The following is a 26,268-nucleotide window of genomic DNA, read 5'->3' on the forward strand; positions in this document are numbered from 1 at the left end:
TGCAATATAAAAGGGAGAGAAAAGTCAGGGGAGTGTAACAGTGGCCCCCCACACAGTGCAGCCTTTACCTCAGAAAAAGCCTGCTGGCACTGCTCCGTCCACTGGACCAGATCTGGTGCCCCCTTTTTAGTGAGATCAGTCAGCGGGCTGGTGACGTCCGAATAATTAGGTATAAACCTACGATAATAGCCAGCCAGCCCCAGGAACTGTCTCACCCCCTTTTTGGTCTTGGGCCTCGGGCAGGCCGCAATTGCCGCTGTCTTGTTAATTTGGGGACGCACCTGCCCGTTGCCCAAGTGGAAGCCCAGATACCGTACTTCCACCCGCCCAATCGCACACTTCTTTGGGTTGGCTGTGAGGCCCGCCCACCTCAGCGACCTAAGGACGGCCCTCAGATGTTGGAGGTGCCTCGGCCAGTCATTACTATAGATAATTATATCGTCCAGATAGGCGGCCGCATAGGCAGCGTGGAGGCGAAGGACCCTATCCATCAGCCGCTGAAACGTAGCGGGCGCCCCAAACAGCCCAAAAGGAAGTGTGACAAATTGGTGTAAGCCGAACGGTGTGGAAAAGGCCGTTTTTTCTCTGGATAATGGAGTCAAGGGGATCTGCCAATAACCCTTTGTTAAATCCAGTGTCGAGTAAAAGCGAGCCGTGCCTAGTCAATTGAGCAACTCATAAATACAAGGCATTGGGTACGCGTCGAATTTAGACACCGCGTTGACCTTCCTATAGTCGACACAGAACCGGACCAACCCGTCGGCCTTGGGAACCAAGACCACCGGGCTGCTCCAGTCGCTGTGGGACTCCTCGACGATGCCCATTTTGAGCATGGTCTCGAGTTCTTCTCGAACCACCTTTTTCTTGTGTTCGGGCAGTCTGTAAGGGCGGCTGTGCACTACCACCCCTGGGGGTGTCTCAATGTGGTGTTCTATGAGGTGGGTGCGGCCGGGCAGGGGCGAGAACACGTCAGAAAATTCTGTTTGCAACCGGGCGACCTCCGCGAGCTGGGTTGGTGAGAGGTGGGCTCCACAGGGGACCAGAGCGGTGGGTGATGCCAATTTTCCCTTTTGAACCTCCGGCCCCAGCTCCGCATTCTCAGGAACCACCGACACCAGCGCCACGGGGACCTCCTCGCTCCAACGTTTTAACAGATTGAGGTGGTATACCTGTAACGCCCCACCCCTGTCTGTTCGCCTCACCTCATAGCCGACATCCCCGACTTGCCGTGTGACCTCAAAGGGTCCTTGCCACCTGGCGATTAATTTAGAGCTCGATGTGGGCAACAGTACGAGTACTTTATCTCCCGGTGCGAACTCCCTGAGGCGCGTACCCTTGTTGTACAGGCGGGTTTGTTGTTCTTGGGCCTGCCGCAGATTCTCCTGGGTTAGGTGGGCGAGTGTGTGGAGTTTTGCACGCAGGTCAATAACGTATTGGATTTCATTTTTACTTTGTGAAGGTCCCTCCTCCCAATTTTCCCGTAGCACATCTAGAATGCCGCGCGGCTTACGCCCGTATAACAATTCAAATGGGGAGAACCCCGTGGAGGCTTGTGGGACCTCTCGCACTGAAAACAACAAGGGTTCGAGCCACTTATCCCAATTACGTGCGTCCTCACTAATGAATTTTTTAATTATATTTTTGAGGGTGTGATTGAACTGTTTAACTAAACCGTCCGTTTGTGGGTGATAAACGCTGGTGCGGATCGGCTTAATACCCAACAACTTATACAGTTCCTTTAGTGTTCGTGACATAAACGCAGTGCCTTGATCAGTCAGAATCTCTTTCGGGATTCCAACTCGGGAGACAACGCGGAAGAGCGCCTCCGCAATACTGCATGCTGAGATATTGCGAAGAGGCACTGCTTCCGGGTATCGCGTTGCATAGTCCACTAGAACTAATATAAAGCGGTACCCTTGTGCTGACCGATCTAATGGCCTGACGAGATCCATCCCAATTCTTTTGAACGGGGTCTCGATTAATGGTAAAGGGCACAAAGGCGCTTTTGGAACGGCCGCTGGATTTACTAACTGGCATTCGCGGCACGCCGTACACCACCTACGGACATCGCCGCGAATCCCCGGCCAATAGAATCGGGCCATTATTCGTTCTAGTGTTTTATCCTGCCCCAAGTGTCCAGCCATGGGATTAAAGTGAGCCGCCTGGAATACCAATTCCTGGTGGCTCTTTGGAATCAAAAGCTGCATGACTCGCTCTTTAGTCTGAGTGTCCTGAGTCACTTGGTATAATCTATCCTTCATAATTGCAAAGTAGGGGAAGGACGGGGCGGCGCTTGGCTGGAGCATTTGACCATCGATTACTCTCAATTGGTCAAACGCATGCCGCAGAGTTTCGTCTCGCGACTGCTCTAACGGGAAATCTGCGAGGGATTCCCCGAGAGAGAGAGGAGGGGCCAGCGGCTCCTCACTCTGACGCGGAGCTGATGTAGACGGCTCTGTGACAGCTGCTCCCGCCAATGCCACACCAGGACCTTCCCTTATTAAATTGCTGCAGGACCCACTCTTTACTAAATGAGTCATTAAATCCCGAAATCCCGGCCAATCAGTCCCCAAAATTATAGAGTGGGTGAGGCGAGGATTAACCGCTGCCATTACTATAAATTTCTCCCCTCGAAACAGAATGTGAACTGACACTAAAGGGTAGCTGTGAACATCCCCGTGCATACACAACACCTTCACCAATTGTGCTCCCCCCAATGCCTCGTCTTGCACCAGGCTTTGGTGGATTGAGGTCTGATTACAGCCGGAATCCACCAAAGCTTGATACGTATCCCCTTGGATACTCACCGGTATGCGATACGCTCCGGCCCGATCGAGGGCGGCTCCTGGCACGTCGGGGATCCGGACCACCGCACCCGCCTCCATCGCCGAGCACTGATGCTGGAGGTGCCCCGGCTCCCCGCAGCGCCAGGACACCGGCCCGGGGTCTCTCTCTGCACCGGTGTTCCGGATATCACTCACCTGAGGGTGGGAAGGCACAGTGTAGAGGCTCGTTCGTAGTGAGACCTTGAGAAAAGTGCTATAGCTTACGCTGACAAAGTCTCTGTCCCAAAGTAACTGTTTCCACTCTCCGTGTCCGTGTGCCTTGCAATAAATCCACTTGAAACGTCTTGAAAGTTGAACTTTAATCCTCGTTTAACAATTACAAAGGTTCTAAGATACAGAGAGTCGGTGAGTCAGAGTGTCAGAGTGTCAGGTAAGAAAAACTGTTCGCTTCCACGGCTTCTCGAGATCTACCCTGAGAAGCGCGAGACCGTTCTTATATAGCTGAATGACTTCTAATTCTAATTCTTGAGAAGTGTGAGACAGTTCTAATTCTTGTTCTAATTCTTCACATATGAATTCTTAAGAAGCGTGAGACAGTTCTAATTCTTAACATATGAATTCTGATTCTAATTCTTTTAACCTTGTCACATATTATTCATCATCTTAATCATGACATAAACTACTTATATGAAATTACACACTCAAATGAAATTATATATACCATGTAACATAAATTGTAATTCACATCTATATGAACTCTACTTTGGCCGTTACATACCCGGCCCCTAATTGCTTTCTATCCTAGAAACAATTACAACATTGAATGTACTTAACAGTCCTTTTCATTCTGCTTCTTGAAGCAGGCAGAGTTTGGTGATCGGCCGCTCAAGTTCATTCATCTTCGTCTTGACTCGAACCTTGCGGACGACTCCATGTTCGTCCTCCACAGTCTTCACGATTCTTCCCATTAGCCATGATCCTCTAGGGGCTGATTCATCGACGATCAAGACTATATCTCCCGGGATGAAGTTGCGCGCTGGACTGTTCCATTTCTGTCTTTTCTGGAGTTGAGGCAGATATTCTTTGGTCCAGCGTTTCCAGAACAGATCACTCATGTATTGGACTTGCCTCCATCTCTTGCGTGCGTAAGTATCATCCTTATCAAAGACACCCGGTGGTAGGTTGGGGTTAGTCTTGAGCAAGAGTAAGTGCTGTGGGGTAAGGGCTTCCAAGTCATTAATGTCATTAGAAGGCGTAGTGATAGGCCTACTATTCAAGATGGCTTCACATTCACAGAAGAACGTTTGAAGACCTTCCTCGTCCAAGCTTTGTTCTCTCAAAGTGGCATCCATGATCTTCCTGATGGAGCGGATGATTCTTTCCCACACCCCTCCGTGGTGGGATCCAGATGGTGGATTGAATAACCAAGTGATGTCACGTTGGAGCAAGCTGTTCTCGATTTGTGAAGTATTCCATGCCTTTATTGCCTTTCTCAGCTCATGGTCGGCTCCAACGAAGTTGGTCCCTTTGTCGGATCTCATTTCCTTCACTTGACCCCTTCTCGCAATGAAGCGCCGCAGAGCTTGAATAAAGGAGTCGGTTTCCAATGATGTTGCCATTTCTATGTGGACCGCACGACATGCAAGGCAGGTGAATATCACCCCATATCTTTTTACAGACACTCTTCCCCGCTTGACGCTGAATGGCCCGAATAGATCCACACCAGTTCTGGTAAAGGGTGGTTCATTTGGTAGAACTCTGTTTCTTGGTAGGTCTGCCATCATTTGTGTGCCTGATGCACCATGTTGTTTTCGACAGGTAATACACCGAGACAGCATTCTTCTGATTGATGAGGGAGCGTCAATGATCCAGTACCTTTGGTGTGTGTGAGACAAGACATGATTACGTCCACTGTGTCCTAAACGCTCGTGCGCATCCTGGAGAATCAAGTCCGCCACGTGATGGTTCTTAGGGATGATCATTGGATGCTTGGCTTCTGCTGGCATGGATGCTCGACTGAGCCTCCCTCCAACGCGAAGGATTCCCTCTTCCAGTTGCGGACTGAGTCTGAAGATTCGACTACTCTTCTTAATGGAGTCCTTTCTCCGAAGAGCAGATATTTCCTCTTGGAAGTTATCGTTTTGACAATGGCTAATAATAGCGATCTCTGCTTTTTGCAGGTCATCCACAGTCAAGTACGTATGTTTGAGACCCTTTTTGTAGCTCAACATCTCTTTGTTCAGCTGTTGTTCGTCCCTGTACAATCCTTTCAACTCTTTTCTCTTCCTAGACAGGTTCACCAGGGTTCGCTTGAGTTGCGTGAACCACGCCACAGCCTTCTTGAGACGTACCCATGAAGAGTAGTATTGGATTAGCTGCTGCATTGCATCAGTGCTTTCTACTGTGGTAGCGTTAACCAGCACGCCTTTCTTCACCTCAGGGTCCTCAGCCGTGAGCTCTTCTAGGTGATTGGGTTCGTCTGGCCACTCCCTTTCTGGTTTACTGAGGAAGCTGGGACCAGCAATCCAGACGTCATTCCTCATGAAGGCGTTCACCCTTTGACCCCTCGAGGCATAATCGGCAGGATTCAACTGAGTGTTGACATAGCTCCATTGATGCACCTTTGATGCTTGCAGAATTGTGGCGATCCTGTTTGCCACAAATGTTTTAAATCTGATGTTCTCATTGGCTATGTACTTGAGTACGGCAGTACTGTCTGTCCAAAACTTGGAATCTGATAGCGGCAACTGAAGCTCTTTCTTCAGCATGACATCCACCTTCACAGCTAAGGCAGCCGCCGTCAGCTCCAACCGCGGGATGGTAGTTGGTTTCAGAGGGGCGACCCTCGCCTTCCCCAAGACGAATGAACAGTGTACTTGGTTGCTGCTATTCTTCTGGACTAAGTACGTGACAGTACCATAGCCTATTTCACATGCGTCACAAAAATGATGCAGTTGAGCTTGCACAGTTTTGCCAAATCCAGGTGGCTTAAAGCATCGTGTTACTCGAAAGTCAGTGAGCTGTTGGAGTTCTTCAGTCCACTTGGTCCATTGTTGTGCGAGGTGTTCTGGCACAGTGTCATCCCAGGCTGTTCTTAGTCTACACAATTCTTGCAAGATGTTTCTAGCAGGTAGTATGACTGGTGACAACATTCCTAGTGGATCATAGACAGAGCTCATTGTAGACAGGATTCCTCTCCTGGTAAAAGGCTTCTGCTCGATGTTCACCTGAAACTTGAAATGATCTGACCGGATGCACCATTGTACTCCCAAGGCTCTCTTGATGGCGAGTGAGTCCTGGTCGAGATCAAGATCTTTGACTTCTGTTGCTCGGTCCTCAAGCGGAATGGTTAACAGCACGTTTCGACTGTTGGTCGTCCATTTTGTCAGTCTAAAGCCTCCTGTTTGACAAATGGCCGTCAAGTCGTGGAGTAGCTTGATCGCTTCCTGTTCTGAGTTAACTGATTTTAGACAATCATCGACGTAAAAATTGTTCAACACTGTCTCCACAGCTGCTGCATCAAAAGTACTCCTGTTGTCCTCGGCACATCTTCTCAGCGCATAGTTCGCACAGCTGGGTGAAGAGGTGGCTCCGAACAAGTGTACCTCCATTCTGTACTCCTGCAGCTCCTTTGAGATATCCCCGTCAGGCCACCATAAAAACCTGAGAAGGTCTGCGTCTTCAGATGGGACCTTGACCTGGTGGAACATGGCCTCCACATCTGCCATAACTGCGATTGGCTCCTGACGAAATCGTGTTAAGACTCCAACCAGACTGCTTGTCATGTCAGGCCCTTGCAGTAGTTGCTCGTTAAGTGTGGTTCCCTGATATGAAGCACCGCAGTCGAATACCACTCGAAGTTTATGCTTCTTGGGGTGGTAGACAGCATGATGTGGAATAAACCACACCTTTCCATCACTCCTGTTAAGCTCTTCGTCTGGGACCTTGACGGCGTATCCCTTGGTTATGACCTGGTTCATGAAGCTGACGTATTCCTCTCGGAACGTCTGGTTTCTCTGAAGCTTCTTTTTCATGTTGAGTGCTCGTTGCTCTGTCATTGCTCTATTGTTAGGCATTTTCACATCTTTGTTCTTCAATGGCAATCCGATAGAGTAGTGACCGTCAACCAGTTTTGTGGATGTAGTGACTCTGTCCATAAACAGTTGATCTTCCTTTGACATCTCAAGCTGCTCTCCTTGAGCATTCTCGGGAAAATCATATTTGAATTGCTGGGTCCACAATTCTTCAAGTCGAGCCACCGATATCCGATTAATTTGGATCTGTGGGTATCCGTCCTTTGACCAGCTTCCGATGTTCTCACGCAGCGGCCCGTTCACTGTCCATCCCAAGACTGTACGTACTGCATACGGTCCATCTTTCACGCTGCAGATTACCTCTTTTGGCTCTAAAGCCTTTGCGACATCAGTCCCAATAAGAAGATCGATATCCGCCTTGATCAATGGAATTCGTACACCTCGTAAGTGTGGCCACCTATCCACGTCCTCTTGGGTTGGGATATTCTCCTGACTAGCAGGTATGGCCCTTTGTGTAAACACACCAGTGAGCCCGACAAAGTCATCCCCCTCCAGACTGCTGACTTCTAGGTCTGGCAACACCTTGCACGAGACGGTCTTTTGGTCTCCCATAGTAGTAAGTAGGATGTTCACATTTTTTCCTTGCAGGTTAAGGCTGTTGGCTAGCTTGTTAGTGCAAAAGGAGGCGTTGCTCCCTGGATCCAGAAACGCATAACAGGTCAGCACCTTGTTGCCTTTCTTTGCCTTCACTCTCACCGGAACAATGGCGAGGACGGTTCCTACACCCCCAGCCCCCATCTGAGAGCAAGTTTCCCCTGCATCCACGAATCCACTGACCACAGTTTGTTCTTCCTGTAAAGACTCCTTTTTTGGTTCCTCCCTTGAAGTGTCTTCTTTTGTTATGTCTTTAGGTTTCTGCTTTATGTGTAACAGTGTAGGGTGTTTAGCTGAACACATCTCACAGCTCTTCTTTTCTTCACAGGCACTGCTCATGTGTCCTCCTATAAGACAGCTGTAGCAGAGTCCTTTACTCTTAAGGAATTCCAATTTTTCTTTGTGCAGCTTTTTTTGAAGTTTCTTGCACTGTTCCATGGTATGCTCTCCCTGACAGAAGATGCACGGTTTCACGAAAGCCATGTTCATGTTTGGTTTCTTCTCTTTAGCTTTCTTGTTCTCGGCACCAGCAACATCTTTCACTACCCTCTGCTCTTTAGCTTCAGTGGCTAGCGTTATGATGGTTTTCTTGCCAGCTGGTTTTTCAGGTTGGCGCTTTGTTTGACCTGAGATTTCACCAAACACAGGGTGTGCTGCCATTTCAGCCTGTTTGGTTACAAATGACACCACGTCTTGGAACTTTGTTCGCCGATCTTTCTTCTGAATGTCAATGGCGACACTCCTGAATTTCTCCCTCAGCCTGTATGGGAGCTTGGAGATAACTGTGCGCATGTTTGCAGCATTCTCCATCTCATCCAAGTACTCTAGATCCGACATTGCATTATTACAGTTGATCAGAAACAGAGCATATGCTTCAAGTGCCTTAGCGTCGTCCGACTTGATAGTAGGCCAATTTAAAGCCTTGTCCAGGTATGCCATCGAGATCTTATATTTGTCACCAAAGCGCTCCTTTAATAATTTCTTGGCTTGAGGGTAGCCCCGTTCAGGATCCATATGAAGACAGCTGCGCACTAAGTCATTAGGCTGACCACATGTGTGCTGTTCCAAATAATAAAGCCGATCTTTGCTGTTTTCAGTCTTGCTTTCTATGCGATGCTCGAAAGCTCTCATGAATAGATGGTATTCCATTGGATCTCCTTTAAAAACTGGAATATTCGGCGAAGGCAATGTAGATAGCTTTTGTTGCTTTATTAGACTCTCAGTTATCTCATTTTGGCGTTGCATGACAGAAGCCAGGTTGTCTGTGTTTGCAGAATTGCCCTTTGAAGTAACAGGCTCTTGTCGCACAACAGGCGTTGCATCGGCAGCTATTCCACTACTATGGCTATGCTGAGATACATTACTAGCCCCACTGCTCCTATTGCAGCTGACATGTTGTCTCCGAGTAGCCCTCAGTGAATCCACCCTACTGCCTTTAGAGCCGCTTGACACATCTGAGCCTCCATATTTTCTTAACACAGCTAATCTTGCATTCGATGCAGCGAGCTTTGCTTGTAACTCCAACTCTTCCTTTTCAGCTTTGAGCCGTAGCTCCTGCTCTTCCTTTTCAGCTTTGAGCCGTAGCTCCTGCTCTTCCTTTTCAGCTTTGAGCCGTAGCTCCTGCTTTTCCAAAGCCCTTTTCTGTTTCAACACAGCTGTCTCGGTTAACAAAGCGGCTTTCTCCATTTCAACTTTTAAGCGCTCAGAGCGAACCGATGATGCTACAGAAGCAGAAGAGACAGACTTGGTCTTTTTACTCTTTCTGGATGTAACTGAAATGCTATCTTCAGGATTTACCTCATTGTTCACTCTTTCAGACTCTTCTATGCGATGCGTTGCATCCTGTATCCATGATCTAACCTCTTGCACAAAATTGCATTGCTTATCATATCTTGGCTGAAACCAATCACTTTGATCTGTATTCATATTCTCTATGTATCCAAGTTGACTGTACAGGTCTTTGACATCAGCATTTATCTTACTGAATTCTTCTATCAGCTCTTCATACTCGGTTAACAATTCCTTTGTTATATTTTCCACGTTTGCATCATCATACATTAACTCACGCAATTCATTTTTTTTCTCAGTCAGTTTCTTTAGCTTTGCTCTTCTGGAGTCAATTCTTGTCTGCAGACTATTTTCCAATGACCGTTGTGTTGGTTTACGCTGACGTTTTTCCCTCGGAAGGCTTACCGTCTTTTCTTCTTCATCCGTCATGGTTGCTTTGAACGTCGGTCCGGTTTTTCGTTCCGATTCCACTTGCGACAGTCACGTTGCAGCCACGTCCACTTGTCAATCACCAGCCACGAGTGTAGCGCGCGATCGCGAAAGTTCAGAAGTCCCTCGGTAAATCCCTCGATGAATCTTCTTTCCAGTTTCAGCGAACCTCTCCAGCGTTTTGTAGTCCGATGTCAAGCGAGTTTTTCTTACTAATGTAGAGGCTCGTTCGTAGTGAGACCTTGAGAAAAGTGCTATAGCTTACGCTGACAAAGTCTCTGTCCCAAAGTAACTGTTTCCACTCTCCGTGTCCGTGTGCCTTGCAATAAATCCACTTGAAACGTCTTGAAAGTTGAACTTTAATCCTCGTTTAACAATTACAAAGGTTCTAAGATACAGAGAGTCGGTGAGTCAGAGTGTCAGGTAAGAAAAACTGTTCGCTTCCACGGCTTCTCGAGATCTACCCTGAGAAGCGCGAGACCGTTCTTATATAGCTGAATGACTTCTAATTCTAATTCTTGAGAAGTGTGAGACAGTTCTAATTCTTGTTCTAATTCTTCACATATGAATTCTTAAGAAGCGTGAGACAGTTCTAATTCTTAACATATGAATTCTGATTCTAATTCTTTTAACCTTGTCACATATTATTCATCATCTTAATCATGACATAAACTACTTATATGAAATTACACACTCAAATGAAATTATATATACCATGTAACATAAATTGTAATTCACATCTATATGAACTCTACTTTGGCCGTTACACACAGACACGGAAGTAGGAGAAGATAGGACACCGCGGGTGTGGGGAGCTGGCTGGGGTGGAGCCGGCCCCCGCCTCCGCGGTGGGGGAATGGGGTGAGGGAGAGGAACAGAAGGAGAGAGAGAAAGAGAGGGGAGGGGAGAAGGGGAGACACGCTGTCCTGCCGTTGGAACGGCCGCCATATGGTCCTCCGCCAGCTCAATGGCCTAATCCAGCGACGAACTGGATGAACTGGTTCCCTCTGGAAGTCAAGCGACGAACTGCTCCAGCGCCACCAGATCGATGATCTCCTCGGCGTCGCGGTTGTCGGCCCTCAGCCACCGGCGGCAGGCATCCCGGAGTTGCTGGCCAAACACGAACGGCCGGCTGACCTCCTTCAGGCGCAGCGCGCGGAAGCGCTGCCGCTGCTGCTCCGGAGTGTGACCCACGCGCTGGAGGACGGCCCTACGGAGGTCCGCGCAGACCAGCCGGCTGTCAGCGGGGAGCTGTAGCGTGGCCAGCTGCGCCTCGCCCGTGAGGAGGGGGAGGAGGCGCGCCGCGCGCTGTTCCACCGGCCAACCCCACGCCTCTGCTGCCTGCTCAAAGAGAATGAGGAAGGCCTCGGGGTTGTCGTGCAGGCCCATCTTCGTCAGGGTGAGGTGGGAAGGGCCCGCGGCAGTGGAGGTGGTGGACCCCGCCGACGCAAGTAGGTGCCGGAACACCCGGCGATCTTCCTGCTGCGCCAGCACCAGGGCCTCGAACCTCCGCTCCTGTTCTTCCTGGAGCGGGACCAGCGCCTGGTGCTGGCTCTGTTGGGCCGTGGCGAGGGCATGGACCAGGTCCTTGAAGGGGGAGGACTCCATGGGGCTGTTTTCTCCTGTGCTCCGTCCCGGGTTTCGGCACCACTGTAGCAAGTGTTTAGGTGGGTGGAGCACAGAAGCACGGCAGGCCAGTACTGAGTTCTCACTAACTCTTTTTATTTGCACTTTTCAGTCGCAAACACACTCTCCCAGCCACACGCATACACACACACATAAGTCATCTGGTTGGGGAGAGAGAGCCCGCTCTGCTCTCGCTCTCTTCCTGAAATAGCGCGTGGCTCCTGGGAAGACACACAAACAGGTTAATTCACCTCAGGTGTAGTGATTCTGCCACTTACCTTCCCTGACTCCGCCCTCCGGTCACAGACCGACGCTTGACCACGCCCCCCCGCCACAATCAGTTTTTGAGATTTGTAAATTATTGCATTCCGTTTTTATTTACAATTTGTACTTTGTCCCAACTTTTTTGGAATTGGGGTTGTATAATGTCTACATGAGTTTCAAATGAAAGACCGGAGTCAATGATCACACCAAGGTCTTTTACTGCTGAACATGAAAAAAACAGAAAGGACATCCAGAGTCATTATGCAATCAGAAAACGTCTAGCTCCATGTGGTCCTAGTACCAGTACTTCTGTCTTGTCAGAATTAAGTAGAAGGAAGTTAATAAGCATCCAGTGTTGAATGTCTTTTAAACATTCCTCAATTTTATTAAGCTGGTGTCTGTCATTTGGCTTTACTGAAAAATACAAATGTGTGTTATCAGCATCACAGTGGAAAATAATACCATGCTTACGCATGATATTACCCAGAGGTAGCATATATAAAGAAAAAAAGCAGTGGGACTGTGGAAGACCAAACTTTACCTTAGTATACATAGACAAGCCACCATTTATCTCAACAAACTGAGGCCCTGTCCACACGGCAACGGATTCAGGTGAATCCGATACAATTGTTTATCGTTTAGGCCTGGCGTCCACATGGCACCGGCATTTTGGGTGCCCCAAAACGCAATCTTTTGAGAACGGGTTCCAGAGTGGAAAGATCTGGCAACGTTGCCGTTGCGAAGTCGTCTGGATGAGTAGAACGGATTTGTTTACGATGACGTCACAACCACATGACTGTCAGTGCTTCACGCCGGGTAGAAGTGTAACGAACTCGATGCGAGTTGTCAACAAATCCTATAACTTGGTTCATGAAACGCGCTTACAAAATATTTTCACTGTGAATATTTATTGTGTAATGGTGCAAAGTGAGAGAGAGAGAGAGAGAGAGAAAATAGCCCTTAGGGCAGAGTCAATCCCGCCAGCAAAAATAGGGAAAAAAAGGAGCGATCTCACCTCTTCAGATGTTGGTTTAAGTCCTACAATACAGTCCTCAAAAACGGCGTAGAACAACAAATTAATCCATCAACGTGAAGCATTCAATTTATTCCGGACCATTAAAGACGCCGCCTTCCGCGTAGAATCATACGTCATCCTCGCCGCCATATTGGATAGGTCAAAGCGGAGAATAAAGATGCCTCATTCATGTGCTGCGTTTAACTGTACCAACAGGTTTACCGTCCAAACGAGATCACATGGGATTACCTTTCACAGGTGAGACTGGAAAAATACTTTTCATTGTATTTGGTCATTATAACGTAATTTTACGAACAGATTTTCCTGACTTTGTGGCTAATATGAAGTCTCGTGCATAATAGTTTATGCGCATGCGTCCTTACTTCTTCTATTGTTCTGGTGTCTCCGAAGGGACCGTCTTACAGTGCCCCTAGAGGTGTGGCATGTGTATTGCACCGTTTTCAGCAAGCGTTGCGTTGCCATATGGACCTGATATTTTACTGATCGTTGCCCATTTGGACGCGATATTTTTTTAAATAACATCTCGTTGCCGTTGTCGTGTGGATGTAGCCTAAGAATGATCTGAGCTAGGAGAGGGCTGTTCCCTTAACTCCAACAACATTTTCTAGTCTATCAAAGTGAATGGTATGATAAGTGGTGTCAAAGGCTGCACTAAGGTCAAACAACATGAGCAAGGAGGCATCCCTGATCAGAGGCTAGTAGTAGGTCATTTACTACTTTAACCAGTGCTGTCTTTGTGCTATGATGAGGTATATATCCTGATTAAAACATGTCATAGATGCTCTTCCTATGTAGATGTGAGCATAACTGCTCTGCCACAGCTTTTTTCTAGGCTCTTAGAGATGAAAGGGAAGGTTGATACTGGCCTATTGTTGGATGGCTGATAGGGATAAAGGTCAGGTTTTTTAATCAAGGGTCTGATTACTGCTGGTTTAAAAGATTTAGGTACATAGCCAGTCCTAAGGGAAGAGCTAATTATTTTTTAGAAGAGGTTCAATTGGGCAGCAGGGTGGTGTAGTGGTTAGCACTGTCGCCTCACAGCAAGAAGATCCGGGTTCGAGCCCCGGGGCCGGCGAGGGCCTTTCTGTGCGGAGTTTGCATGTTCTCCCCGTGTCTGCGTGGGTTTCCTCCGGGTGCTCCGGTTTCCCCCACAGTCCAAAGACATGCAGGTTAGGTTAACTGGTGACTCTAAATTGACTGTAGGTGTGAATGTGAGTGTGAATGATTGTCTGTGTCTATGTGTCAGCCCTGTGATGACCTGGCGACTTGTCCAGGGTGTACCCCACCTTTCGCCCGTAGTCAGCTGGGATAGGCTCCAGCTTGCCTGCGACCCTGTAGAACAGGATAAAGCGGCTAGAGATAATGAGATGAGATGAGGTTCGATTGCTTCTGGTATCATCTGTTTGAAAAGTCATGTAGGTAAGGGATCTAATACACAAGTTGAAGATTTTGATGAGGAAATTAGTGAAATTAGTTTGATTTCTCTAAGGGGAGTAAAACATTCTAATTGCTGATCTGATGCAGTTATGCTGGTATCTTATTAAATTGTCTGCCTTTTTAATAGTTTAAATTTTTTGCCTGATATTTTTAATTTTGCCATTGAAGAAATTCATGAAGTTGTTGCTACTACATATTGAAGGTATGCAGGTTTCTGTGGTCAATGTGGGAAATAAGCCCGGACCGGCGGACAATGACCGATAATTTTCACATCTGGCTGTCTGTATTTCAAAATCATTGCACCGGATGGCCAATTAAAAAATAATTCAAATGTGTCCGTCTGTATTTCAAAAGCATCAAACTGGATGGCCCATGAAAAATGGTAAGGATGGGTCTAATCTACTTCTAATTTTCTTCCAAATGTTACACTGGGCGAATACATTATGTTATAACACGGCCTGTGAAACAGGGGCCCCCGCGGACGCAATTTTAAAATTTCATAACTTGGCCACCAATGGTCCTAGCCCCCACCAAATTTTACAGGTACATCCCTCTCCACAAGCCCTTTCAAACAAGCCAGGTTCAGCCTGATCCAACGTCAGGAGCGAGCATGGATCGCAGAAAGCTTTAGCCCGAGCCCTTGCTCCAGCCGCTCGCATGTGGGGATTTAAAAATTCATAACTTGGCCACCGAAGGTCCGCGCCCTGTCAAAATTTGCAGGCACCTCCCTCTCCATGAGTGGCACACTAATGCTGTGTTCACATATATACCGGTATGATAGTGGTATAACTGTATCGACACAAAGTATACCGGTACAGTTTAGTGCATCTGTCCACACTAGCGAGAAATGTTTGCGGTTTTCTTTCACGGTAGTTGAAATGCGCATGCGCGAAATGTTTCCGTGGTTATCGAGTAACTTCCTTCCGAGAATATGGCGGATGAAACAACGTGTGTGTGCTTTTTGTTGTCAGTGTACAGTCTGTATTTCTGGTGGTCATTTATTCAGTCGAATCATATAAAACGCGCGAGGCAGTTGAGAAAGAAACAAAGAAAACGAATCTCCGTTCTTCACTATTTTATTCAGCGAAGACATCGATTGAGGTGTGTGACTTTGCGCATGCGCATTATATTTGTATCGATACAGAACCGCTTCATCTGTCCACACTACAGCGAAGCGCTACAGTACCGATACTGTACCGGTACGAAACCCATACATTTGTGGGTTTCGTACCGATACAGTTATACCGCTACAGTGCCGGTATAGTTGCTAGTGTGGACAGGTGTTGCGGTACGAAAGTAGTATCGTATCGGTACAAAATCCCTAGTGTGGACAGGGTATAAATAAGACAATAATAATACATTCAGTATTCACTGTTGTTTTTATTGCACGATGCAGCTGAACTAGTGTTTTTGGGTTGACAGTATCTGATTAATCCAGTTGATTAAGAATTCAGTTTACATGAAACTTTGCAGTACAGTATTAAATGCCAAACTGCCAATCAATAGTTATGTTGTTATTATTATGTGCATTTTTTATTCATAACTAGACAGGGACACTCTAACGAGTGCAAACCCCGCCTTTTCCCTATTAAAATACATTGGGCGAAAATTTCGAAGTTCTGCCATGACCTTTGACCTCCAAAATTTAATGGTTTCCTTCCTGGGTGATTGGCAACACATGTACAAAATTTGGTCCAAATCGATCCATTGGTTCTTGAGATATCTTGCAGACAGACAGACAGACAGACAGATACACACACACACACAGACTGACGCAGGTGAAAATAATAACCCCTCCGACTACTGTCGGCGGGGTTAATAAGAATGACATAGTCATATGCTTTGTAAGATGTAGATTTATAGAGTTTTATTTTCTTCTATTTTCTAAGTTCTAGTCCAGCAGATTTTAGCCTGAATACCAAATGATATTACCATGTCTAGTTCTGAGTCATTTTAAAAGTAATTTTGTTACAAAGTTACTTGGAATATCGTACTCAAAATTTTTAACTCCATTATGTAAGAATAGTTGTATTGTTAAATACTAAATTTCTTATCGACTTATTATAAACATAGTATAAAAAAATAGTCATTGTTGACATAATGTTTCATGGGTGTTATTATAGTACCTATATATGAGTGTGAGTAAATTACAACCAACTGGAACATCCTTGCCGTCCCCCATACTTTTTTCTAGACATGGAACTGATCTGTGTGCACGACTGTTTTTTTGGGTATAACTTTAAGCATGTTTTTCTTGAATCTTCTGACATCTTCTTCTTCTTCTTCTTCTAATGTCGAGTGTAATTTGGCCTTTGAAGATCACAAAAATGTGCCTGGAAATAGCTGAGAAGCCATCTCCAGGCATCTAAAGCCCTTCAGCTTCCGGGCCCCGGACCCCCGGCCACATTGTTCTGGGCATTTGGCCAATCATTCGGACAGGCTGAAATTCGGACAGACAGACAACATTTCAGATTTGTCTGTCCTGTGACAGTCCACTTAAAATTCCTTATTTTCCACACTGTGTGGTGGTCTTATCTCGAGTTAATTTGGCTACAGTATGAAATAAGAATCAAGGATTATTTTTGTTATCCTCTATGAGGGTGGAGCAGTCCAAAGACATGCAGATTAGGCTAATTGGTGGCTCTAAATTGTCCATAGGTGTGAATGGGAGTGTGAATGTTTGTTCCAATAGAAGGCAATGGGAAACCACTACTGTAATGTTCCTGAGACACTTTGATGGCTGAAGCCGTCAGAGTGGCCACGTCACTGTAGTGATATGCCAAAATGGATGGGGGATTAGGGTGGAGAGATGTGTTGATCTAGCAGCACTAAGGCTACGTTTACATTAGACCGTATCTATCTCGTTTTCTTCGCGGAGGCACTGTCCGTTTACATTAAACCCCCTGGAAAAGCCAGGAAACGGGAATCCGCCAGCGTCCACGTATTCAATCTAGATCGTATCAGCTCCGGTGCTGTGTAAACATTGAGAATACGCGAATACGCTGTGCTGAGCTCTAGCTGGCGTCTCATTGGACAACGTCACTGTGACATCCACCTTCCTGATTCGCTGGCGTTGGTCATGTGACGCGACTGCTGAAAACCGGCGCGGACTTCCGCCTTGTATCACCTTTCATTAAAGAGTATAAAAGTATGAAAATACTGCAAATACTGATGCAAATACTGCCCATTGTGTAGTTATGATTGTCTTTAGGCTTGCCATCCTTCCACTTGCAAGTAGTAAGTGATATGCGCTGGGATCACACACACAGCGGCTCAGTCCCGAATCGTGGCTTCTGCACTTCACTTGCGCGCTGTGTGAGCTGCGCAGGGCCGGAGTGCGCACCCTTCAGAGGGCACTCGCTGTTCAGGGCGGAGTGATTTGGAGCGCAGGATGCCTGCGGAGCCGAGCGTATCTGCGTATTGGCGTCGCTATGTGCACGGCTAACGGTTTTAGTGTAAACGCGAATCATTTTAAGAACATTAATCTGATGATCCGCTGATTCGACGTAATGTAAACGTAGCCTAAGAGCTTTTCTATACTTCAAGAGGCTCTCGTTCCGTGCTAAACTCAATAGTACCAATTGTGTTTGATGCCATTTACATTCTAATTTTCGAGTGGTCTGTTTTAAGGTGCATGTGTAATAATTATATGAGGGTGCTAGTTTTTTTTCTTTTACACTACCGTTCAAAAGTTTGGGGTCACTTTGAAATTTCCTTATTTTTGAAAGAAAAGCACTGTTCTTTTCAATGAAGATCACTTTAAACTAATCAGAAATACACTCTATACATTGCTAATGTGGTAAATGACTATTCCAGCTGCAAATGTCTGGTTTTTGGTGCAATATCTACATAGCTGTATAGAGGCCCATTTCCAGCAACTATCACTCCAGTGTTCTAATGGTACAATGTGTTTGCTCATTGCCTCAGAAGGCTAATGGATGATTAGAAAACCCTTGTACAATCATGTTAGCACAGCTGAAAACAGTTTAGCTCTTTAGAGAAGCTATAAAACTGACCTTCCTTTAAGCAGATTGAGGCTACATCCACACGACAACAGTAACGAGATGTTATTTAAAAAAATATCGCGTCCAAATGGGCAATGATCAGTAAAATATCAGGTCCATATGGCAACGCAACGCTTGCTGAAAACGGTGCAATACACATGCCACACCTCTAGGGGCGCTGTAAGACGGTCCCTTTGGAGACACCAGAACAATAGAAGAAGTAAGGACACATGCGCATAAACTATTATGCGCGAGACTTCATATTAGCCACAAAGTCAGAAAAATCTGTTCGTAAAATTACATTATAATGACCAAATACAATGAAAAGTATTTTTCCAGTCTCACCTGTGAAAGGTAATCCCATGTGATCTCGTTTGGATGGTAAACCTGTTGGTACAGTTAAATGCAGCACATGAATGAGGCATCTTTATTCTCCGCTTTGACCCATCCAATATGGCGGCGAGGATGACGTATGATTCTACGCGGAAGGCGGCATCTTTAATGGTCCGGAATAAATTGAATGCTACACGTTGATGGATTAATTTGTTCTTCTACGCCCTTTTTGAGGAATGTATTGTAGGACTTAAACCAACATCTGAAGAGGTGAGATCGCTCCTTTTTTCCCCTATTTTTGCTGGCGGGATTGACTCTGCCCTAAGGGCTATTCTCTCTCTCTCTCTCTCTCTCTCTCTCTCTCTCTCTCTCTCACTTTGCACCATTACACAATAAATATTCACAGTGAAAAGATTTTGTAAGTGCGTTTCATGAACCAAGTTATAGGATTTATTGACAACTCGCATCGAGTTCGTGACACTTCTACCCGGCGTGAAGCACTCACAGTCATGTGGTTGTGACGTCATCGTAAACAAATCCGTTCTACTCATCCAGACGACTTCGCAACAGCAACGTTGCCAGATCTTTCCACTCTGGAACCCGTTCTCAAAAGATTGCGTTTTGGGCACCCAAAACGCCGGTGCCGTGTGGACACCAGGCCAAAACAATAAACAATTGTATCGGATTCACCTGAATCCGTTGCCGTGTGGACAGGGCCTGAGTTTCTAGAGCATCACATTTGTGGGGTCGATTAAATGCTCAAAATGGCCAGAAAAATGTCTTGACTATATTTTCTATTCATTTTACAACTTATGGTGGTAAATAAAAGTGTGACTTTTCATGGAAAACACAAAATTGTCTGGGTGACCCCAAACTTTTGAACGGTAGTGTAAGTGGAGCTACATTATCTAAAGTATAGCGGAAAGTTGACTCTAAGCATTCAGTTGCCTGATCAGATTCAGTGGGGTCTGACAGTGACCCAGCCAAAGTTAATAACTCTGGGAGACAATTGACAAAACTTTGTGCAGTAGATGACATGAATCAAATAGTTTATTTGTGAATGATGTTTTATACCATGGTGCTGCTGACAGCTGACTAGTCAGACGATTAAATTTCTATAACAACTTAGCTGTAGCAGTAGTTTACTCTGAGGAGATGCCTACAGTGGTGCTTGAAAGTTTGTGAACCCTTTAGAATTTTCTATATTTCTGCCTAAATATGACCTAAAACATCATTAGATTTTCACACAAGTCCTAAAAGTAGATAAAGAGAACCCAGTTAAACAAATGAGACAAAAATATTATACTTGGTCATTTATTTATTGAGGAAAATGATCCAATATTACATATCTGTGAGTGGCAAAAGTATGTGAACCTCTAGGATTAGCAGTTAATTTGAAGGTGAAATTAGAGTCAGGTGTTTTCAATCAATGGGATGACAATCAGGTGTGAGTGGGCACCCTGTTTTATTTAAAGAACAGGGATCTATCAAAGTCTGATCTTCACAACATACGTTTGTGGAAGTGTATCATGGAAGGGGACATTAAAGTTTTCTAAGTCTAAGTCTAATACCCTGTACACACTAGGGATTTTGTACCGCTACGATACTACTTTCGTACCGCAACACCTGTCCACACTAGCAACTATACCGGTACTGTAGCGGTATTGAGGTATTTCACCTGACGTCACAGGGTCACGTGACGCCCCGGTGTCCACCATTTTGGACGGCAAGCTAGCTAATGTCAACAACAGTAGCTGGTATGTTACTGTAGCAATATTTACGTTCAGTCATTTGGATGACTGTTAAAACCTTTCAGTCTCAAGTTTTTCCTTTACTGGATTTACTAGTTTACTGAGCTAGCGCGCGATGGCTCCCGGCTCGGCCGCCGAGCGCGCGATGGTTCCCGGCTCGGCCGCCGAGCGCGCGATGGCTCCCGGCTTGGCCGAGCGCGCTAGCTCAGTAAACTAGTAAATCCAGTAAAGGAAAAACTTGAGACTGAAAGGTTTTAACAGTCATCCAAATGACTGAACGTAAATATTGCTACAGTAACATACTAGCTACGATGTTGTTGACATTAGCTAGTGCTAACAGCTAGTTGCTAATACACTGCTACAACTACACCAACCCTAATAATACAGTTCTTGGTCATTGCCTGGTAACAGCAAATTTATAATGGGCCATGTCTCAACAGACTAAGAAGTTATTTCAATGACATTTAATAACATTTTGTTTATCCTGAGGACCGAAAGTAAATGAAAATGTGAACAAACCTTAGCTGTAATCAGATGGCGACCACCGGCTCCAGGGACGACCCGCTGATGTAGGCATGTTACCCAGCCTGACACAAAATATTTGTAGGCATCCAAACTCTTATACGCTTTCAGATCAATACCTGTGTATGGCGATGGGTTTTTAACGACATAGGTATACAGATCATGTGGGCCGAAGTCAGGTAAAGACGAGGGCTTCGTGTACTTCCGTACGTCAGTGAACAATCCTGGTGGAAGCAGGTAAACGTCGTTCTCTAAGCCTGCTAACCTCAATTTTTGCAAATACCTCTCCCTCTGCTCGCCCTGTAAATGCCCTACGTCGCTGGATAGTGAAGGTGTTTTCTGTATCTCGCTCTTTTTTCTTTTATGTTTTTCGTTTGTCGCCTTCCTCGCATTCAAACTGATTCGAGCCGTGCCGTCCAAAATGGCAGCATCACATGACTTGGTCACGTGAGTGAAATACCTCAATAACTGTATCGGTATGAAACCCAAAAATGTATGGGTTTTGTACCGGTACAGTATTGGTACTGTAGCGCTTCGCTGTAGTGTGGACAGATGAAGCGGTTCTGTATCGATACAAATATAATGCGCATGCGCAAAGTCACACACCTCAATCGATGTCTTCGCTGAATAAAATAGTGAAGAACGGAGATTCGTTTTCTTTGTTTCTTTCTCAACTGCCTCGCGCATTTTATACGATTCGACTGAATAAATGACCACCAGAAATACAGACTGTACATTGACAACAAAAAGCACACACACGTTGTTTCATCCGCCATATTCTCGGAAGGAAGTTACTCGGTAACCACGGAAACATTTCGCGCATGCGCATTTCAACTACCGTGAAAGAAAACCGCAAACATTTCTCGCTAGTGTGGACAGATGCACTAAACTGTACCGGTATACTTTTTATCGATACAGTTATACCACTATTGTATTGTACCGGTGTGAACACAGCATAAGTCACGGCACGAACAAAGGAGATTTCTGAGGACCTCAGAAAAAGTGTTGTTGATGCTCATCAGGCTGGAAAAGGTTAGAAAACCATCTCTAAAGAGTTTGGACTCCACCAATCCACAGTCAGACAGATTGTGTACAAATGGAGGAAATTCAAGTCCATTGTTACCCTCCCCAGGAGTGGCCGTCCAACAAAGATCACTCCAAGAGCAAGGGGTGTAATAGTCAGTGAGGTCACAAAGGACCCCAGGGTAACTTCTAAGCAACTGAAGACCTCTCTCACATTGGTTAATGTTAATGTTCATGAGTCCACCATCAGGAGAACACTAAATAACAATGGTGTGCATGGCAGGGTTGCAAGGAGAAAGCCACTGCTCTCCTAAAAGAACATTGCTGCTCATCTGCAGTTTGCTAAAGATCACATGGACAAGCCAGAAGGCTATTGGAAAACTGTTTGGATGAGACCAAAATAGAACTTTTTGGTTTAAATGAGAAGCGTTATGTTTGGAGAAAGGAAAACACTGCATTCCAGCATAAGAACCTTATCCCATCTGTGAAACATGGTGGTGGTAGTGTCATGGTTTGGGCCTGTTTTGCTGCATCTGGGCCAGGACGGCTTGCCATCATTGATGGAGCAATTAATTCTGAATTATACCAGCGAATTCTAAAGGAAAATGTCAGGACATATGTCCATGAACTGAATCTCAAGAGAAGGTGGGTCATGCAGCAAGACAACGACCGTAAGCACACAAGTCATTCTACCAAAGAATGGTTAAAGAAGAATAAAGTTAATGTTTTGGAATGGCCAGGTCAACGTCCTGACCTTAATCCAATCGAAATGTTGTGGAAGGACCTGAAACGAGCAGTTCATGTGAGGAAACCCACCAACATCCCAGCGCTGAAGCTGTTCTGTACGGAGGAACGGGCTAAAATTCCTCCAAGCCGGTGTGCAGGACTGATCAACAGTTACCGGAAATGTTTAGTTGCAGTTATTGCTGCACAAGGGGGTCACACCAGATACTGAAAGCAAAGGTTCACATTTTGCCACTCACAGATATGTAATATTGGATCATTTTCCTCAATAAATAAATGACCAAGTATAATATTTTTGTCTCATTTGTTTAACTGGGTTCTCTTTATCTACTTTTAGGACTTGTGTGAAAATCTGATGATGTTTTAGGTCATATTTATGCAGAAATATAGAAAATTCTAAAGGGTTCACAAACTTTCAAGCACCACTGTATTTAGGATTTTTGGAAAGTGGCTCCAAAAAAGTGTAACAGTCAGAAATAAAGCTGGAACTTCAAGTTTTCTGGCATGGAAGGTCATCAGGATGGAGGGCTTTGCAGTTTCTTGGTAACTTGCCAAGCTGCTTTTTTTGTCTGTATTAATTTTTAAAACAAGAGGCTGGTGAAGGAATGTTTATGGCTGTTATAATGGAAGTAATAACATGAACTAGATTGTTTCTATATAAGTGGATAAAAAGTCTGATTTGTCATTCTTTAATAAACAAAAAAAAGCCCCTCAATGTAGGAAAATTGCTGTAGTATATGATAAACACTTCAGGACATGCTGTTATTGGAAAATAATCAGCTTTGTGGTTGTAACAATAACTCTTTTACATCTTTTCACATCAGATTGCATCATGCCACCCTATTGTTGATTATTTTCCTCTAACAGCATGCACCAACAAGTTTTATTCTTTATTTATCCAAATCCCTGCATTGTAAGGGTAATGAAAACATGAATTGTTCATTTTAATGCCCAAGTAAAGACAGGCTACATTTGTGGCCCACTTTGTTGTCATGTGATAGAACTCAGTTCAGCATGCACAAGTTATAATAACCATTACTTCTCATGATATTCATTTTACACTGCAGTGATTAAATGCCTTGTAGGGATACTCAAAGTTTGGATAAAAAGTAAGCTGTTACACTTAGGGGATGTTGAAAATCTTGGCGTATTGTATTCCGTTTCCAAACATTTTAATTAAGTTCCGATGTTATAAACTCTGTTCTTGGGATAGACTTATTTAAGCTCTGTTAGAGTTTCTTATGTTATGGAGATGGACTGGTCAAGAGTTATATTTATTTTGCATGGTTTGGCCTGACCCCAAATTTAGACAGGAATGAACTCCTTCTTCACTTGCTTTCTGGGCCTGTACCGATAGTGTGATCTGAAGGACGTCTTTATTTATGCTGCGTAGTTTGGCAGCAGCCCAGACAGATCAGCTATCGCTGAGAAAAACACATGATTTTTTCACATCTATCAACACCCAATACAGAACATTTGAAAGAGTACATATAACTGTGTTCAAGCCTTCATAAAAGTGACTAGACTGCACACACACACACACACACACACACACACACACACACACACGTTCAACTTAATGTGGTTTCTTAACAAGTGAAACCTGCTTCTGATCAATCACACACACACACACACACACACCCTACCATAGAATGTAAATAATCCTTTTCTAATGAACCTCCTCATAAAAATACGCAACTGCTTTTAGAAATAGAAGCAGCCGAATAAGTGCATTTGAATTGTAGGAAACAGGTCAGGGGGGTGAGGTAGAGAGGGAGCTGCACAAGCCTGAGCAAACACGGGCCCACTAAAGTTTGTTTTTGCAGAATCTTTTGCGAGCTGTGTCCAACCTGATTTAATCTCCAGCTGAACCCTGGGTGGCAGTGTATACAGACCCTTTCTGAGTGCACGACTCAACTCCAGCCTTGACTGTTTCCTCATCATCTGGATCATTCAATCCATACTACAGTATATCTGTTTCCCAGTTTCTTGACAGCCTTGGAGCTGAGTATGGTTTTGAAGTGGTTAGTCAGAGCATGAGTCCTAGTCATGTGCTATAGCTACTCCCATCATTAGTCATAAGAGGAAAAGGCAGAGAGGTGCATATTGAGCCATTACTTTCAAGGGATTGACAGTCAGGCTTTAGGAGTGTGTTGAAATTAATTTGCAGAGCTGCTCACACTTGCACACTGCTGGATGACAGATAAATATTTAAACAAGAAATGAGAGGAGGAAAGCTTAAGCCAAGTCTAGGGCAAAGTAGGTTTTCCAAATATTTAAGGAGTTCTACAGTGAAAGCATTCTTTTCTCTTCAAATAAAACGCCATCCCATTTGGGAGGATCATTTATTTTTGGAATGAGAGGTAAGATTAATTAAAAAAATACCACTTAATATATGAATTATTCACCCACAGTGAGTAGCTTATTTTTATAGACTATGTGAAAGTCTGGGTTCACATCCACAAGGGGGCGCTCACTGGTCATTAAAAAATAAAACTTCTGTTGTTACCATACTAAACAACATGGCAGGCTGTTAATTACTCTTTCATAAAGATCATTAAGAGCATGTTTGAGAAATGTGAACAATGGAGATTTCTTCCCAGAAGCTGGCACAAAATACCAGGCAAACAAGCCACTGAAGATAGTGTTGATTAAATGTAAAAAAGACCCAGACAATCTCTACATCTTCATGAACCATTTCATTTTACTTGCCCATGGCTGCTTTGTTGCTACATACCTCTCCATGGTTGTGCTCAGCCATCAGATCAGTGTATGAGAGCAGGGACACTCCGGCTTGGGTAAGGTGAGAGGGCACCTCTACACAGGCTCCATCTCACTGTGGCCTTCTCTCACTGGGGCTTCTGTGTTTTTGGCCCATCAGCCCCACAATCATTATAACCCCAACAAAGCAGGCGCCCGGCTGTGGAACGTTCCGGAGCCATGTGTTATCTGAGCGCTGGGAGCTGGCCGGCCATCCAAGCTTGCCAAATACAGCACACTGCCTGCCAGCACAGCACAGAATTGTAGCCTCACCTGAGACAGGAAAAAAGGGAGAGAGAGAGAGAGAGAGAGAGAGAGAGAGAGAGAGATCATATTTCTCTAATTATTATCACAGACATTAGCAGCTGCCCTCATCAGTAGGCTACACCCTACAGCGTGTGGAATAGTAAATTCGAAATAACCCAGTAGTATATTTGAAATCACATAAAACACAGCATGGTATGCTTTTGGTATGCTTCTTTAATCTAAGAGCCACCTAATGATAGATAAGTCCATCTGTCTCAGGACACTGTCTGGTTATGAGTGGTGGCAAAAGTAAAGCCCACCCACAAACAAACAAACAAACAAACCCCACAAGTAATTAAATGACAAGTAAGATACATTAAATACAGTAAACAACAATGCTATTTCTCCACCTTTCACTTTTCATTTTCCATGCACCTCTTAGAAGACGAAGTCTTTATTTATCACACATTCTATAAGACTCAAGCACAGACTTAAAGCAGATACGCAGAACCATGACCTCACTTTTTGTTTATAAATGCCTTGAGACCTCAAGAATGGCATAGGAATAGTTTTAAGTGTTAACAATAAATCTAATATAGTAATTTTTATGATTAAAGTAATTCATATAGGTAGTGGGCTGAGTAAATGACCTTGACATCTGTGACGTCACAGCGGGAAGGCTATCGGTCTCATCGCCATTTCCGCTCTACTAAAACACAGAGCTGACTGCAACTGCGATCCTCCATTTTGAGCTAATTTATTGCCATGTCATGTAGATGTGTTGCTGGCCGGTGCAGCAACACGACAGAAGGTGGATTTATGTTGCATTCA

The 26,268-nt window shown here is 45.0% G+C and overlaps 1 protein-coding gene across 1 annotated transcript; it reads right to left on the minus strand.

The window, feature by feature from the left end:
* Positions 1–2,544: 2,544 nt before the first annotated feature.
* On the minus strand, positions 2,545–25,393 carry LOC132898538 (uncharacterized). The gene is made up of 2 exons (XM_060940216.1): positions 25,169–25,393; positions 2,545–11,538 (listed from the first exon to the last, which is right to left on the minus strand). The coding sequence occupies exon 2, from the start codon at positions 9,689–9,691 to the stop codon at positions 3,629–3,631; it is 6,063 nt and encodes a 2,020-aa protein (XP_060796199.1). The 5' UTR covers positions 9,692–11,538; positions 25,169–25,393; the 3' UTR covers positions 2,545–3,628.
* Positions 25,394–26,268: the final 875 nt, after the last annotated feature.

The sequence above is a fragment of the Neoarius graeffei genome, chromosome 14 (assembly GCF_027579695.1).
Source record: "Neoarius graeffei isolate fNeoGra1 chromosome 14, fNeoGra1.pri, whole genome shotgun sequence".
In the NCBI taxonomy this organism is placed as follows: domain Eukaryota; kingdom Metazoa; phylum Chordata; class Actinopteri; order Siluriformes; family Ariidae; genus Neoarius; species Neoarius graeffei.

Bases quoted from the DNA above. Each gene is read 5' to 3' on its own strand.
- LOC132898538 (XM_060940216.1), bottom strand. From the start codon at position 9,691: ATGACGGATGAAGAAGAAAAGACGGTAAGCCTTCCGAGGGAAAAACGT.